This window comes from Protomyctophum parallelum (genome assembly GCF_964188405.1).
Source record: "Protomyctophum parallelum genome assembly, chromosome: 3".
NCBI classification, from domain to species: Eukaryota; Metazoa; Chordata; class Actinopteri; order Myctophiformes; family Myctophidae; genus Protomyctophum; species Protomyctophum parallelum.
In genome coordinates this window covers 52,752,690-52,770,338 of record NC_139698.1, presented here as the reverse complement: position 1 = coordinate 52,770,338, position 17,649 = coordinate 52,752,690, and the positions used below count along the sequence as shown (strand labels likewise).

General features: G+C 45.5%; 1 protein-coding gene across 2 annotated transcripts in view; it reads right to left on the bottom strand.

Moving 5' to 3' along the window:
• The window catches only part of LOC310856200 (mannosyl-oligosaccharide 1,2-alpha-mannosidase IA), a 257,601-nt gene that overhangs the window by 19,330 nt on the left and 220,622 nt on the right, over window positions 1–17,649 (bottom strand). The window contains exons 5-7 of one of the 2 annotated variants that reach the window (XM_083761470.1): window positions 4,533–4,627; window positions 555–678; window positions 180–273 (exon numbers count right to left, since the gene is read on the bottom strand). In XM_083761470.1, coding sequence (XP_083617596.1) covers window positions 180–273; window positions 555–678; window positions 4,533–4,627 — 313 coding nt within the window. Of the gene's footprint in view, window positions 1–179; window positions 274–554; window positions 683–4,532; window positions 4,628–17,649 lie in introns of both variants that reach the window. The other variant, XM_083761469.1, reaches the window with a different exon arrangement.

Genomic DNA, 17,649 nt, shown 5'->3' with positions numbered 1-17,649 from the left:
TTTTTCGGCGATGCGGCGCCACTCTCCATCCCCCCCTAGCATTTGGTGAGAGTTGCGCCACTGCCCGCATGGGTCAAGTGGCTGACCACACCGCTACACTGATGTACTGTAGGGTCTCGACTGTCCTTTTCCAGCACAGACAAGGTGTGCATATACAACAAACATATTTCTGTACTTACGCTGGACCCAGTTGCCACTGACTGGACTGAGGAAATTGGGGTAGAGACCATGGGGCTTTTCAATCTTATTCAGCACCTTTCGGATGTTCATCACCTACAGAAACACCACAGGGGGAAACCATAGAACATGAGTGTCAGATTTCATCATTAGATTTTTATCGTATCACTTCCTCGGGGCTGAAAACAAAAGCATCACATGCAGTAAATTGGTAAAAGATACACACATAATACATATACAGTGCACAGTGACAACTGATGTTCAACACAATCAAATCAATAGCTCTCAATGCAATGCATCCTTAAACATTCAGCAAGGCGGTTTCATAGTTACAGTTACCAGAATATGCTGCATTTAATACGGTCATCGTGGCTCACCTTTTCTGTGTATATGGGGTTGCCAGTGAGCTCGGACAGGTGTACAAACTCAAGGTGAAGGGTGCCAAACTCTGCCAGGATGCTGCTCCCAGCGGACGCCCATCCCCAACTCCAACTGGTGCCACTGCAACAGAAACCACACCACACCAAGTGAGTATCATCAACATATACACACTCACGCAGGCACGCACGCACCACGCACACACGCGCGCACGCACACACAATTTTGTAGGCATAATTTCTCATGAAAAAATATAAGGGATGTTATGTTGATAGCCACAGTGGTTAGAGTGGTTACAAAAAAGCAACAGGTTTGACACCTGCAGAATTCTATGCAAATGAATGACAGCGCGTATACTATGGTGAGATAAGTGCTCTAAAATTCAGAGTCGGCAGGGGCAAACCCTTGACATACTGTCAGAGTGACTCAACTTGTTACAGTGCATTGTCGTGGTACAGTACTGTATGTCACATGGCTACTAGAGAGGGAAATGTTTTACAGTACTTTCTGACTTCCTAACTAAGACACTATACAATATTACTTGTAGAAATCTATTGTAGACTGCCTCCCACCGACAGTCCAACAGTTCATCCACTTGATCCATGCAGGCTGCTTATATAGGGACAACTCACACACATATTGCATTGTTCATCACACTGTCTGCAGTGTGTGCCACAGCTGCATGGGGAAGACGCTATACTCATGCAGTCAGTACTCAAGCCACTGCATATTGTAAGAGTGGTAGAGCTGAGCAGACTTGGCCGAGAGGCGTACTTGCTTTTTAAGATGGCGATCGATAACCATCTATACATCTGCAGAGAGCTGTAAAGGGCATTAGGCACACCTGTCCAGAGCATAATGATATATTTTAAGTTTTGGCTATTTGGAATTGCAGCTTCAAACACTTATTCCGATTCAACTAAGGCCCGCAATATATTTAATTTCCTCAGTTCAGCTGATGTTAGCTAACTGCGGGTGGCCTGCGGGCGCTTGGGGCATGTTCTCTCCTCCGTGTCATCAGTGCCCATACCCTGGGTGTGGCTGGTAAAAGGGCCTTTTGCATGTTCTCCCCGTGTCCCCTAGGGTAGATAGTACTCTCACTAAAAACATGCAGTAATCCTGGTCTCTAAACTGCCATCACCCTTGCGAGCCAGGGCGCCAGAATCTGCCTCAGGTCCTAATGTTTTTTTTAAGATGAGGGATGTAAGTAAGCAGAGGGAAAGTATGCGGTGGCGGGGGCAGGGGTGGGGGGGACATTGGGGACACATGGGGAATTAAAGAGTTTGTAAATCATATGAATGCACATTCATCCGAGTGGTATCGATCGGCCCGTTGTTATATTGAGACATTTCTGAGACATTGATATATTAAAAAGGATATTTTTTGCACCACAAACCACAAATACGCATACACTACTGGCTGGCTTGGGGAGGTATTTTATGCTGAGGCAGCACTTATAGTATCAGGCAGCATACCGTCCCCAGCAGCTCTAGGGAGTAAACGGTGAATGCGGTGAATCGGTTCAGAATCTCGCTCAAGGACACTTCCGACACAGTCCAGGAGAAACTGAGGGGTCAAACTGGCTACCTTCCGGTCTAACTCTTGAGCTACTGCCGCTCATGACAGCAGCTGTCGCTACTGTCAGGGCTAACAGAATACAAACACAGATGACTGAGGGCCCAAATGGACTTTTATCCCATTCTGACCTGAGATCAGATTCATACGAGGTTTCCACTGGGACACACACTGGTCTGATTAACCCATTCTGACCTGAGATCAGATTCTAAAAATGTCAGTCGCTCTTCGATTTAAAAAAAAATAGCAGACCTACAAGCTCGTATCGCGCCACTCGGTGGCGCGATATGAGCTTGTAGATCTGCTATTTTTCAATAGCTAAAGCATAACACGATGCTGACACCAAAATGGGTGCCCGGTCAGAATGGGTTAAATCATTGTTGTCAGGCAGAAACCTTGTATTGTATGTCCAGAACTGTCACTTTTCAGATAATGGATCCAATGTGGTTATTATTTAGTCACAACCTCTTGTTAATATTTTTGGTTCATTATTGACGAAACCCACCAGACGTGCTAAAACATTTTCACTTTCAAAATATGTGTTCCAAAATAGCAAACAATTGCGGATCTCACAACACGTTGCATCACAGACAATGCGCTGTGAGTTTCGTATCATAAACGTTTTGCTACTTTTCTGCTACAGATATAGTACGAATACGTAGTAAGGGATTAAAAATTACAAAAAAAAACATAAAAAGTATAAATATGGAAATATGAGGTTTCTACCCGACACCAAAGACATTTCACAATGTTCTTTTACACCGCAGACACACACCGATGCCCGAGGCCATGGGCTGCTCAGTGTGGGCACTATCAGCTCACTCGGTCACGCCTCACGGGCCTCAACACCTCCGTGTCGGCCTACCTGATTCCAAAAGTCATCTGTTGTAAAACGCAGGGCATCGAGAGAACGTCTGTGTGTTCCTTTGTCTGGACGTTTTTCAGTTGCACGTGCACACAAGCTTTGTGCATACATACACCCCACATTATTACCACACAACAGGGAGGCCCGGATCCTCCCCACCCATCTGTACTGGAGGCCCACTTTGTGGGAATTAATTGTAGGAATAGGGTAATTAAATTTGCCAGCAGATGTCCAGCTAAGCTGGCAGGTTAATTGTGAGCAGGTGGATGGTAGAGGTGCCAGTGAGTCTTCTGAGAAGATTTAAATGAACAAAATGAGAAGGGAAAAGAGGGCGAGTGAGAAAGAAGACGGTTTATTTCCATCACTGACTTCACAAAGACCTTTTTGCAAACCCAGCTCCCTGTGAAAACGGGGGACATTTCACACTAAATGACGGGTATTGACAACATATCATCATGCTGTCGGATGCTTGTATGATAGGCTTCTATGCAAGCCGATAGAGGCAGGAATTGTGGATTGCATGTCAAAGTATTTATAGTACATCAATAATTTATAGCCAGGAGAGAAGAGAAAATAACTATTAGTTGGAATGAGCATATCTCCATGTTTGTACATTACAATGAGGAGGCATCACAGAGGGTATAGTTAGAAGGAGGTGATTTGAATGTCAGAGTAGTAGCCTTCTGTTATTGTACCATTCATCACTTTGACAGGTATTGTTTTCCTTCATGCCCTCAACACTTATTGGTTATAAGCAATATTCCTTGTTGGATTGTCAAATCTGAAAAGAAATTGAGTGCTTAACGGCATCATACAAGAATATCTGTCCTGCCCCTCTTTTCTTTCTACTGCTCAAACAGACACAGACATTTTGACGGTGTGGATCCTGCATGAACTATGTTTTCTGAAAATGTTCAAATACTAATTCAAAAATCACAAAAATGTTATGCTACTAATGTACTACATATCAAGAACCCCAAAAGGTGTTCCCGGCCATCCTGAACGGCTATAAACACCAAAAGGGGTTCCCGTCCTGACGACCTCCCTGTAACATCGAAACTCAGCTTTCATGTGGCTGAGACACTGAACGAGTAAACCCAACACAGTTTGCTTACATCAGGGGCCGGCCCTCGAGGACGAAGAGGCAACGTGTTGCCAAGATGAACATATTGCGAACACAGGCATGGCTTCTTTCTAACCCATTCTGACCGGGCACCCATTTTGGTGTCAGCATCATGTCGTGCTTTAGCTATTTAAAAATAGCAGATCTACAAGCTCATATCGCGCCACCGAGTGGCGCGATACGAGCTTGTAGGTCTGCTATTTTTTGAAAAATCGATGAACGACTGACATTTTTTAGAATCTGATCTCAGGTCAGAATGGGTTCATCAGACCCAGTGTTTGTCCGGCGGAAACCTCGTATGAATCTGATCTCAGGTCAGAATGGGCTAATCACTAACGTCTCTGACCACATACGCTGACACTGTGTTCTATGAGGGGATTGGAGGTGAGGGTTTGGCATGGTGTCAAGGCTCACCTCCCCAGGTTGATAACACCTCGTGGTATCCCCGTCGGTGTATTGAAGGCAGGCAGCAGCTTCTCTCCCAGCTCCATTACCTTCTTCTTGTACATCTAGGAGACAAACAAAAACGAGAGAGGAGAAAGAATTCAATGAAATGCACAAATATAAGGAATTATTCAGTCACATTCTTTAGCCCATTCTGACCTGAGATCAGATTCATACGAGGTTTCCGCCGGACACACACTGGTCTGATGAACCCATTCTGACCTGAGATCAGATTCTAAAAATGTCAGTCGCTCTTCGATTTTTCAAAAATAGCAGACCTACAAGCTCGTATCGCGCCACTCGGTGGCGCGATATGAGCTTGTAGATCTGCTATTTTTCAATAGCTAAAGCATAACATGACGCTGACACTAAAATGGGTGCCCGGTCAGAATGGGTTAGACTGAGTACACCGAGTACGATTTTATTTCCCATCCACGCTCTCAACAAACATCTCTTACACACGTACTATGGGACTGTAGAACAATTACTTCTCAATCAACCACCAAAACAAACAAATGGGTTGTAAAATTCGCTTTTGGAGGACGTTGAGGAGTCTGGTTATCTGGTATCTTAACAATACAGCCAACTTCCTTTTGTTTATGAAATGTGATGACAACACTATCAACTTCTTCAAACAACTATTTATCGTAAACCCGAAGCAGAAAGAGCAATGATCTTCCTAGACAGCTCACTTGCAATATCCCTATAATCCCTATCTCTAATAATATTGCGAGGTAACCCCTGAATTGGTAGGAAACATTGAAATAGGAGAAACATTGACTGCAAGGCCAATTAACAGAAATAGGCTTGATAAAAAAATATAAATATAAACAGTAGAGAGAAAGACAGCGATAGCAATACTGAGCCAAAGAGATGTGGGGAGATGTTCAACCCTAGAGAGAGAGAAGGCTAGACAGACGTAGCAGAATAGGCAGACAATGCACATTGGAGTCTATTCCAAAGAGACATGGTAGAAATGGTAGACCGTACCCAGAGGGTTCAGAAAAGACAAAGCAGAAATTTAAATTAGAGGGAGAGAGAGAGAGAGAGAGAGAGAGAGAGAGAGAGAGAGAGAGAGAGCGAGAGAGAGAGAGAGCGAGAGAGAGAGCGAGAGCGAGAGAGAATATATCTTACCAGTGGCTCAAGTATGAGTAAGGAGAGAAGATTATAAAAAAGAATACGTCCACTATTTGGATTATTATTGCCATTATTATAATGCTACTACTTTATGGGTCGATTTCTGGCCTGAATTTGGGAGATTTCCTCAGCTCCATAAAGCATTGGCTAATATCTCCAGTTTGCACAAATGCATTTAGTTTGTCAGAAGATGTTAGGTTTAAGCCTGCCGCATACTTCAAAAGAAGTTGTACCCCCCCCCCCCCCCCCCCCCCCCCACAAACTGAACAAAGTTATTTGAGGACTGACATATTTTAGACTCTACAGTATGTGGCTCTGCTCTGAGTTCAACTTAGGCCTTGTCCACTATATAAACTACTGGAACAGTGATTTTACCATGGATCTCTGCTGCTATTAACATCATGCATATCAATTTCAAAAATATTTTGTGCCAGAATCCGCCAGAAGCAAAGATTTCAGTCAAAACATGTCTTTAACCCATTCTGACCTGAGATCAGATTCATACGAGGTTTCCGCCGGACACACACTGGTCTGATTGACCCATTCTAACCTGAGATCAGATTCTAAAAATGTCAGTCGTTCTTCGATTTTTCAAAAAATAGCAGACCTACAAGCTCATATCGCGCCACTCGGTGGCGCGATATGAGCTTGTAGATCTGCTATTTTTAAATAGCTAAAGCATAACATGATGCTGACACCAAAATGGGTGCCCGGTCAGAATGGGTTAAAATGTAAAGACATGTTTTGACTGAAATCTTTGCTTCTGGCGGATATATATATATATACACGTATATTCAAAGATGTGCGCACACTTTCAGGATCTTTCAAAATAAGCAGATCTACAAGCTCATATAGCGCGCCACAAGGATTAATGTCATGGCCACGTAGCTATACAACCAAAGGTTCCACCAAAGTTCACCTACAAAGTAACGTCTTTAAAAAAATATGCAAAAATAGAAAATATTGGATGCATGCATTCTTTGCACATGCTTCAAGTTCCAATTTAATGGCTGGCAGCTACAAGGTCATTTTCAAAAGGAAACAAAATGAAACCGCCCTGAGCCCTGGCAGGGTTTGCTCACACACATCATAAACAAAGTGCTTTGGTGCTGCATAGAATCCCAGGCATACAAGTCAAAGCTGCATTTTTGAGATAATCGGTGTATTCATACATCCCATATTGCCCACATTACATGCACGCACACACTCACGCACGCACGCACGCACGCACACACACACACACACACACACACACACACACACACACACACACACACACACACACACACACACACACACACACACACACACACACACACACAGAGACAAATGTTTTCAAGAGGTAAAAAAATAATTGGAACAATGTATTGTTGTAATTGACACAGATTCAATTCTATTTAGCAAATGGTACTCAGCAAACATAAATAAATAATGCCATTATGGCATTAACCTCCCACTGTGTTGCTCTACATGCAGTGTCCCCATGGAGTAGGGTGGACTGCCCCGCCACCCCGGCTATTCATTTCAATGGAAGTTGCTCACTGGCATTTGAGCCACCCGGAAGACCGCTCTACTTATGCGGAAGTGCTAAACCTCCATGAATGCACCTGAATCGATTCATGAACGATCGTTCTGTGTTATTAACCCATTCTGACCTGAGATCAGATTCTAAAAATGTCTATTACATCCTGACAGTTTCATTATTAACCCATTCTGACCTGAGATCAGATTCTAAAAGTGTCTTCGATTTTTCAAAAATAGCAGACCTACAAGCTCGTATCGCGCCACTTGGTGGCGCGATATGAGCTTGTAGATCTGCTATTTTTCAATAGATAAAGCATAACATGATGCCGACACCAAAATGGGTGCCCGGTCAGAATGGGTTAAACCCCATGCAGCACGCTCTTTTGCTCATGCATGTACCCCGCCTACAGTTCCAGCTTTGGCCAGTAGGGTATAGGGCAGCTTTACCGTTTCCCAGCCGCTCTGCATAGGGGGCCTGATCATAGACATAAAAAGGTCGACGCCTCCTTTGGCTCTGGGGGCGTGTCTCTCGAGAGGAGGCAACATGGAGGCAAGCTTTCCCCGAGAATCTTTGCAAAGCATCACAGAAGGGGAAGTTCGGTATAGGCCAATTGGAGGCGCGACTCCCTCTTTCCCAGCGGCACTTGCTTTGGCAATGTAAACGTTTGTTTCCTCGTGTCAATAAAGCTCCCTTGGATTGAACTGATAAGTCCCGGAAAAAAGACGCGCTGTGTTTGACCAGTAGTCATTTGAGAGGCAGCGACGCAGAGTGCCTTTTCCATACCTCCGCTTGTACCTTCCTCCTTACATTGGAGACACATGGCCCCAGTGAACTGCATTTTGGCCAATGAGGCATCCATTTTTTTATGGTTCGTTACCCAGAATGCCCTGCTCTGTCTGTCTGTCTGTCTTCTCTACTGGGAAAAGGCCCAGGGGGTATTTACACTCACAGCCTCATTATTTCTGCCGGTATCAATATAGCAGGAGCTGACTTTGATGGAACATGTATTTACTAGTCTGTGCACGTGCGTGCGTGTGTGTGTGTGTGTGTGCGTGCGTGCAAGGGTGCATGAGTGTGCGTGCATGAGTGTGCATGTATCTGTGTGCTTGTCATCTGTCCTTCAGTCACCCTCTGTCTTTCTTATTGATCATATACTGTATCACATGATCATACTTGGGGCAGGGAGGTATATGCAGCCAACCATATAAGATCAAAACGGTTGGCATGTGAATATGGTCAATTAAATGGATAATGACTCTCAGCCATGCTGTCAGCAAAGCAAATATACAATCTCTGTTACGCACGCGACACCGCACATTCACACGCGCACACACACACACATGCACACGCACGCGCACACACACACACACACCACACACACACACACACACACACACACGATAGGGTTCAAACTGTGATTATTTTGCAGTTATTTATTCTTGTTTGCTTTTTTTTATCATTTACGTGGGTGTCAATTACTGCAAAAGCCCTTTGGCGGGCATCTGTTCTGTGATTCATCACACAGCAGGGCGCAAGCTCCACTACCAGCTAGGCCCCCAGATCATAAATACCTACCCTCAATATGCACACTGGTCCCTGGTGTTCTGACGGACATCTACTCAGCTCCTCACAGGCCATATTATACTGTAGCACTGCACAAGCCTCATGTACTGTACTGTACTGCACTGCACTGCACTAGCCTGACACTCAGCCTGAATGCCGTTTCACTTCATTAATCCAGAACATTATTTTTGAGTGGTGCAACCACTCATATCCTCCAGCTATGTGTGTCTCTGGCTGGCTGGCTGGCTGGCCGTGTTTGTCCCTGGTCTGGAACTTCTGGGGACCCCCACAGAGAGTTGCACCACTCACTTCACACGGGTGTGATTTTTTAAATGGGCGTGGCTAGTGATTCAGGGCTGGAGCCAGGTAAGTACTGTTACTGTACTGTACTGTACTGTACTGTACTGTACTGTACTGTACTGTACTGTACTGTACTGTACTGTACTGTACTGTACTGTACTGTACTGCAAGTATGCCCTGTGTTGACATGCACCACTTACACAGTCCATCCCATATCACACAGGTCATGTCCAGTCTACCAGATTAGATGACCCCGGGGATCCTTGAGGGGTCCCCAGCTAAATTAACCCATTCTGACCTGAGATCAGATTCATACGAGGTTTCCGCCGGACACCACACTGGTCTGATGAACCTATTCTGACCTGAGATCAGATTCTAAAAAATGTCAGTCCGTTCTTCGATTTTTCAAAAAATAGCAGACCTACAAGCTCGTATCGCGCCACTCGGTGGCGCGATATGAGCTTGTAGATCTGCTATTTTTCAATAGCTAAAGCATAACATGATGCTAACACCAAATGGGTGCCCGTTCAGAATGGGTTAAGAAATAACAACAAAATATTGCATGGAGGTCCCTGGTTTTAGATGGGGGTCCACAACTAAATACGCCACTTCAAATTGGCGGTGAAAAAGTTTGAGAACTTTGAGACTTTGAACTTTGAGAGCATTAGAAACCTTCTGCCTATTGGACAGAGCAGGGGGAGGAGGGGGGAGGGGGTATAACCCATTCTGAACGGGAACCCATTTTGGTGTCAGCATCATGTTATGCTCTAGCTATTGAAAAATAGCAGATCTACAAGCTCATAGCGCGCCACCGAGTGGCGCGCTACGAGCTTGTAGGTCTGCTGTTTTTGAAAAATCGAAGAACGACTGACATTTTTTAGAATCTGATCTCAGGTCAGAATGGGTTAATCAGACCAGTGTGTGTCCAGTGGAAACCTCGTATGAATCTGATCTCAGGTCAGAATGGGTATAATTCACAGAGGGGGCGACATGCACAAGCACGGCCAAGAGACGGCTCATTTCATTACTTCCCTTTATTCCCTGTACGATAGTCGACATCAGCCCAGAGAGCACAATGTGTTTGTTCTGCTGGTTCTTCACCCTCGCTGCAGAAGCTGAGTGTCACGCAGCCCGTATGTGAAGACATATTGTCAGAACATGGCACAGAGAAAAAGATAACAGCCAAAAAGTTCTCAATCCTTCTTCCAGCGACCGACCAAAGTATGTGCCCAGAATCAGAATCCTTTTTATTGTCACATCACAGTTTTACAGGTGTAAAAACAGTGGGTTTGAAATTACATTTTGTGCCACAGCCGTCGTTTTGATTGTGCCCAGACATGACCATTTGTTGGCCGCCCTAAAGAAATGTAAGTTGCAACGAGGGACTTCTGAGAACAGCATTTTTGTATTCACAAAATACTTTACTACCACTACTACTACTACTACTACTGAAAATGCTAATAGTATTCAGTGTACGGTCATTTTAATGTGAGAAGCAGTACGTTCTTAGAATCACTGTCGGTTAATAAGAAGTGTGTATCTTTGTGGTATATTGTGCATGTTCCCAGAGGATGTTCCGATTGGTCACATCTCCCACCAAGAGTTTGTCATGCATTGTCAAGTACGCAAGCACGCAAGTACCATCAGCAATAATGACCTCTGGCAGAGAGAGCGAGGCTACCACCAGTGGAAGAGGAGATCAAGAGAAGAAGTTGGGGATGGATCGGCCACACACTTCGGAAGCCCAATACCAGCATCACAAGACAAGCTCTTAGATGGAACCCGCAAGGCACAAGAAAGAGAGGGAGGCCGAAGAACACCTGGCGCAGGGACGTTGAGACCGACGTCAAGCAGTGTGGACTGACAATGGAAACAGCTGGAAAAGAAGGCCCAGGATAGAGGACTCTGGCGAACCATAGTCAACGGCCTATATGCTCCATGAAAAGGAGCGATAGGCATAAGTAAGTAAGTAAGTCAAGTATGCTGAGCACACACATCAGTGGCATGGATCAGTGAGTCTCAACGGGGGCCTATGGGGACCACCAGAAGCCCCAGAATGCACCCTGTTGGGTCCGCAACTCAGAACGTATACTGCACAAATGGAACCAAATAAGGGTTTTGGACCGTTAAGGGTTTTACAGTGTAGGTTGGGGTCTCAGATATAGCAAATTGTATCAACACATTCTGTGGTCTAAAACGGAACTTGAAAGGCTTGAGAATCACTGGTGTAAATGAGGTGTGAACGGAATGCACCCGGGCGACCAGATGAGGGGCCCCCCCATTTAGAACCTCCAATTATGGTGTCCAACACAGGCAGGCAGACTATACGATTGTCTTATTAACCTCCACTTTCATCACTTAAGATGAAAGGTCACAATTAAATCTTGTACAAAGCCATTAGAAAGTCATGTTGGCCTAATGGTGAAATTGGAATAATGGGAAATGTGACGTGCAATGCATGCTATGTGCATAGTTTCCAGAGGGAATTCAGGGGTTATACCGTAAAACACCACCAGTAATTATTATAATTTTCTGCGCCTGGGCTCCCTTGGACAATTAAGTACAAGTACAATTTAATAAGAACATTTCATATTCTGACATTTTTCCAGATTGTCAGAGCATACATCCAGTGCTACAGATACAGTGTCTTACCATTCATTTGCAGATGGAGATGTCTGACAAGTAAATAAATAAAAAGAGTGTTTCGGTGCTTGTGTTTCAGCTCTTGCCAGTGTATTTTCTGAAGATTTCTTTTTTTTGACAATTCAAAATGCTAAATAATTTTGAAACGAGATGCTGCTAAAATTACTGATCCAAGAGAAATCTACTTTTACAGTAACGTGTATCCCTAATCACAGTGTTATCGAAAGCCAGTCTACAGAAGTAAAGAGTGCAGGTACAATTTACAATTTAGGCATTTAGCAGACGCTCTTAATCCAGAGCGACTTACAATAAGCAAGAACAAAAGCATGGGAATACATCACAAAAAAGCATTTATCATAAAACATGCGTAAGCTAAGAAAGTAACAGTGGAATATCTATATTATGAGACTATACATACTGTATAAACTAGCAGGTACAGATGCATACAAACACTTTCACATTTTTCTCATCTCCACATCTCACACCTTTCTCAGGAGAGACAGCTTTTATTTTATTTTATTTATTATATCTCATCTCAAGTACAAACGCTCTAAGGCTGGTTCTCCACTTCTCCTGTATCTACCAAACTTTACCATTCCAAAGAACCCCAAACAGCAACACCCTCTGGCTGTTTCAAAGGGTGCAGTACTAATAGTTTAAACAGTTTTTGGTTTAGACTAGTCATTGGTTAGACCAGTCATTAGTCCTACAAATACAACCTATCTCAAACCCTCACCCTAAACCTAACGTTACACCTACTGTAAACCTAACCTTAACCCATGTCTAACCAATGACTAGTCTAAACTAAGTATGCACCCCGTTTCAAATACCACCTGTGGCAATGTGATCTGCTCTCCTATAGGTGTTGAGTCATTTAATTGATATGGCTCAAATTATTAGGGTGGACACGCAATTGTGAAAGTAGAATTTATTTTACGTATAATGACATGCCCCAAATATTGGAATCCTCTCCAATTGGCCCACACTTTGAAACCTGCTTGAGCCGTAGCTTACTTTAAGATCTCTATGGGGTCTTCTGCCACTTCTTTCCCCTATAGTAACTCTGTTGCATTGAAGAGAAATTCACAAAACTGATGAGACAGATGACGGCTATGATGTTCACATAATGTGGCAACAAAATGACTGGGATTTTACAAAATGCATTATAGCGCTCGGCAGGAAACTGTTACACTTCGTCAGTCCCGCAAATCTCTCTCGTGTGGTGTCACTCGCTCTGAGTGATATAATGTAGGGCCTTTAACAGGAGAATAAAGTTCTGTCGCTTCATGGCTGTCGTTTTGGCTGCCATCTCACCACCGCTTTCCTTTTATGGCAGTGAAAGGTTGGAGAAGGAGAAGCGGGGACGGGTCATGTTGATCCCACGGGGGAAATCTTGTTTCAGCTTCACCCAGCTGATGGCTATACTCATGATATGATGAGCGCCCGCAATGTGGGGGTGGCCGAGCTGTTAACCGTTAGCCATTGAACCCCAGCTTGCCTATTCTGGGGGAATCATTCTACAAGCAAAACATGTGCAGTGTTTTCAAGGTGTTTTAAGCTTGTAGATCGGCTACAGTATTTCTGGCAACAAGATGTGGTGTAGACAGCGCAAAGCGGTCCAAGCAGGCCTATACTGTTGTAACTCAAGTCAGTTTCACTAAGACTACGGCTGCCCCGAACCTGACAGCCTTGACAAAGTACAGTTGAAGAGGATTCGTGTCACATAATTTGGATCTCTGTGTACGAGTTGAGGCCACGTGATTATGCAAAATGCAGGACACGGCGTCTGTGTGACACGAGCTCGGCACAGCAAGCGAGTTCCAGTGGTCTAAAAATAATGGGTGACATTTTGAGAACATTGTGATGTCGCTCGTTTGGGAACAGGAAAACATGACCGCAGATGAATAATTCAACTTAACTTGCCGACCTCACTTGCAACCGCCGCCGTGCTCCAAAGTGCAGTATGTTCTCCACCATTTGTTCCTCTCCAGGTCAGCTTTAACCGCTTGAACCCCAGCATCCTCATACTGGGGGGAACATTTTCCCAAAAGAACCAATCTAGCTAACAGTACATGGCAAAGCATCGTGAGATTTTTTTAACAGTCAAAGCATGCACAACTGAAGTTTACAAGTGTAGCGCAAAAAAGTACAATATTTGCATGTATAACCCATTCTGACTGGGCACCCATTTGGTGTTGGCATCATGTCGTGCTTTAGCTATTGAAAAATAGCAATCTACAAGCTCATATCGCGCCACCGAGTGGCGCGATACGAGCTTGTAGGTCTGCTATTTTGAAAAATCGAAGAACGACTGACATATTTAGAATCTGATCTCAGGTCAGAATGGGTTCATCAGACCAGTGTGTGTCCAGTGGAAAACCTCGTATGAATCTGATCTCAGGTCAGAATGGGATAAAGTATTGAAAAATGACACACTCAACTACGGTAAAAAATACCTCAAAACTGTCCTTGTGCGATGCAGCACAGGGATGGCCCTGCACAGGCAGGCCCGAGGGAAACACGACAGTGAGCAGATTGAGGATGTGTTCCTGCGTTGATGTAACCATGTTAGGGCACCTGTCCTCTCCCTCTCAAGGTCAGAGGAGGCAGCCTTCGTCTCTCTCCTTGTCCTCCTCATGGGGATTCCTGTGCCGTTTAGCTCCCTCTCGTACTCGTACCATACGCCATTCAGTCTGTGGGCCTCTGCCGCACGGCACGGGGGCTGCGGTGCGACGCTGTAACCTGAACTGAACCATTTGCATACGGCACTGATACATATTGACGGCACAGCAGTCTAAATGGAGATGGATGATTGAGCAATGATGCTCTAGTGCTGAGGGCAGATTGACATTGACGTTAGTTCAAATCATACAGCTGAGTTGAGGCGTGGCTTTGGGATCGTAAATCTTTTTTAATCACAACAAAGCTAGACCAGAGGAGACACACACCGTTACCTCTACAAGACCATGAGGAGACCACCGTTACTTCTACATGAGGAGACACCTCTACCTCTACCATGAGGAGACACACCTGTTACCTCTACATGAGGAGACACCTCTACCTATACCATGAGGAGACACCTCTACCTATACCATGAGGAGACACACACCGTTACCTCTACATGAGGAGACACACCGTTACCTCCTACCATGAGGAGACACCTCTACATGAGGAGACAGTGAGACACACCGTTACCTCTACAAGACCATGAGGAGACACACCGTTACTTCTACATGAGGAGACACCTCTACCTCTACCATGAGGAGACACACCGTTACCTCTACATGAGGAGACACCTCTACCTCTACATGAGGAGACACCTCTACCTCTACATGAGGAGACACCTCTACCTATACCATGAGGAGACACACACCGTTACCTCTACATGAGGAGACACCTCTACCTCTACATGAGGAGACACACCGCTACCTCTACATGAGGAGACACCTCTACCTATACCATGAGGAGACACACACCGCTACCTCTACATGAGGAGACACACCGTTACCTCTACCATGAGGAGACACCTCTACATGAGGAGACACCTCTACCTATACCATGAGGAGACACACACCGTTACCTCTACATGAGGAGACACACCGTTACCTCTACCATGAGGAGACACCTCTACATGAGGAGACAGTGAGACACACCGTTACCTCTACATGAGGAGACACCTCTACATCTACCATGAAGAGACACCTCTACCTCTACATGAGGAGACACACCGTTACCTCTACATGAGGAGACACCTCTACCTCTACATGAGGAGACACACCGTTACCTCTACATGAGGAGACACACCGTTACCTCTACCATGAGGAGACACCTCTACCTCTACATGAGGAGACACACCTCTACCTCTACATGAGGAGACACACCGTTACCTATACATGAGGAGACACCTCTACCTCTACATGAGGAGACACCTCTACCTCTACCATGAGGAGACACCTCTACCTCTACATGAGGAGACACCTCTACCTCTACCATGAGGAGACACCTCTACCTCTACCATGAGGAGACACACCGTTACCTCTACATGAGGAGACACACCGTTACCTCTACATGAGGAGACACCTCTACCTCTACCATGAGGAGACACACCGTTACCTCTACATGAGGAGACACACCTCTACCTCTACATGAGGAGACACCTCTACCTCTACCATGAGGAGACACCTCTACCTCTACCATGAGGAGACACCTCTACCTCTACCATGAGGAGACACCTCTACCATGAGGAGACACCTCTACCTCTACCATGAAGAGACACCTCTACCATGAGGAGACACACCGTTACCTCTACATGAGGAGACACCTCTACCTCTACCATGAGGAGACACCTCTACCTCTACCATGAAGAGACACCTCTACCTCTACCATGAAGAGACACCTCTACCTCTACATGAGGAGACACCTCTACCTCTACCATGAGGAGACACCTCTACCTCTACATGAGGAGACACACCTCTACCTCTACCATGAGGAGACACACCGCTACCTCTACATGAGGAGACACCTCTACCTCTACATGAGGAGACACCTCTACCTCTACCATGAAGAGACACACCGTTACCTCTACATGAGGAGACACACCGTTACCTCTACCATGAAGAGACACCTCTACCTCTACCATGAAGAGACACCTCTACCTCTACATGAGGAGACACCTCTACCTCTACATGAGGAGACACCTCTACCTCTACATGAGGAGACACCTCTACCTCTACATGAGGAGACACCTCTACCTCTACCATGAGGAGACACACCGTTACCTCTACATGAGGAGACACCTCTACCTCTACCATGAGGAGACACCTCTACCTCTACATGAGGAGACACCTCTACCTCTACATGAGGAGACACCTCTACCTCTACCATGAGGAGACATCTCTACCTCTACCATGAAGAGACACCTCTACCATGAGGAGACACCTCTACCTCTACCATGAAGAGACACCTCTACCATGAGGAGACACACCGTTACCTCTACATGAGGAGACACCTCTACCTCTACCATGAGGAGACACCTCTACCTCTACCATGAAGAGACACCTCTACCTCTACATGAGGAGACACCTCTACCTCTACCATGAGGAGACACACCGCTACCTCTACCATGAGGAGACACCTCTACCTCTACATGAGGAGACACACCTCTACCTCTACCATGAGGAGACACACCGCTACCTCTACATGAGGAGACACCTCTACCTCTACATGAGGAGACACACCGTTACCTCTACATGAGGAGACACCTCTACCTCTACCATGAGGAGACACACCGTTACCTCTACATGAGGAGACACCTCTACCTCTACCATGAGGAGACACCTCTACCTCTACATGAGGAGACACCTCTACCTCTACATGAGGAGACACCTCTACCTCTACCATGAGGAGACACACCGTTACCTATACATGAGGAGACACCTCTACCTCTACCATGAGGAGACACACCGCTACCTCTACCATGAGGAGACACACCGCTACCTCTACCATGAGGAGACACACCGCTACCTCTACCATGAGGAGACACACACCGTTACCTCTACATGAGGAGACATCTCTACCTCTACATGAGGAGACACCTCTACCTCTACATGAGGAGACACCTCTACCTCTACATGAGGAGACACCTCTACCTCTACATGAGGAGACACCTCTACCTCTACCATGAGGAGACACCTCTACCTCTACCATGAGGAGACACCTCTACCTCTACATGAGGAGACACCTCTACCTCTACATGAGGAGACATCTCTACCTCTACATGAGGAGACACCTCTACCTCTACATGAGGAGACACCTCTACCTCTACATGAGGAGACACCTCTACCTCTACCATGAAGAGACACACCGTTACCTCTACATGAGGAGACACACCGTTACCTCTACCATGAGGAGACACCTCTA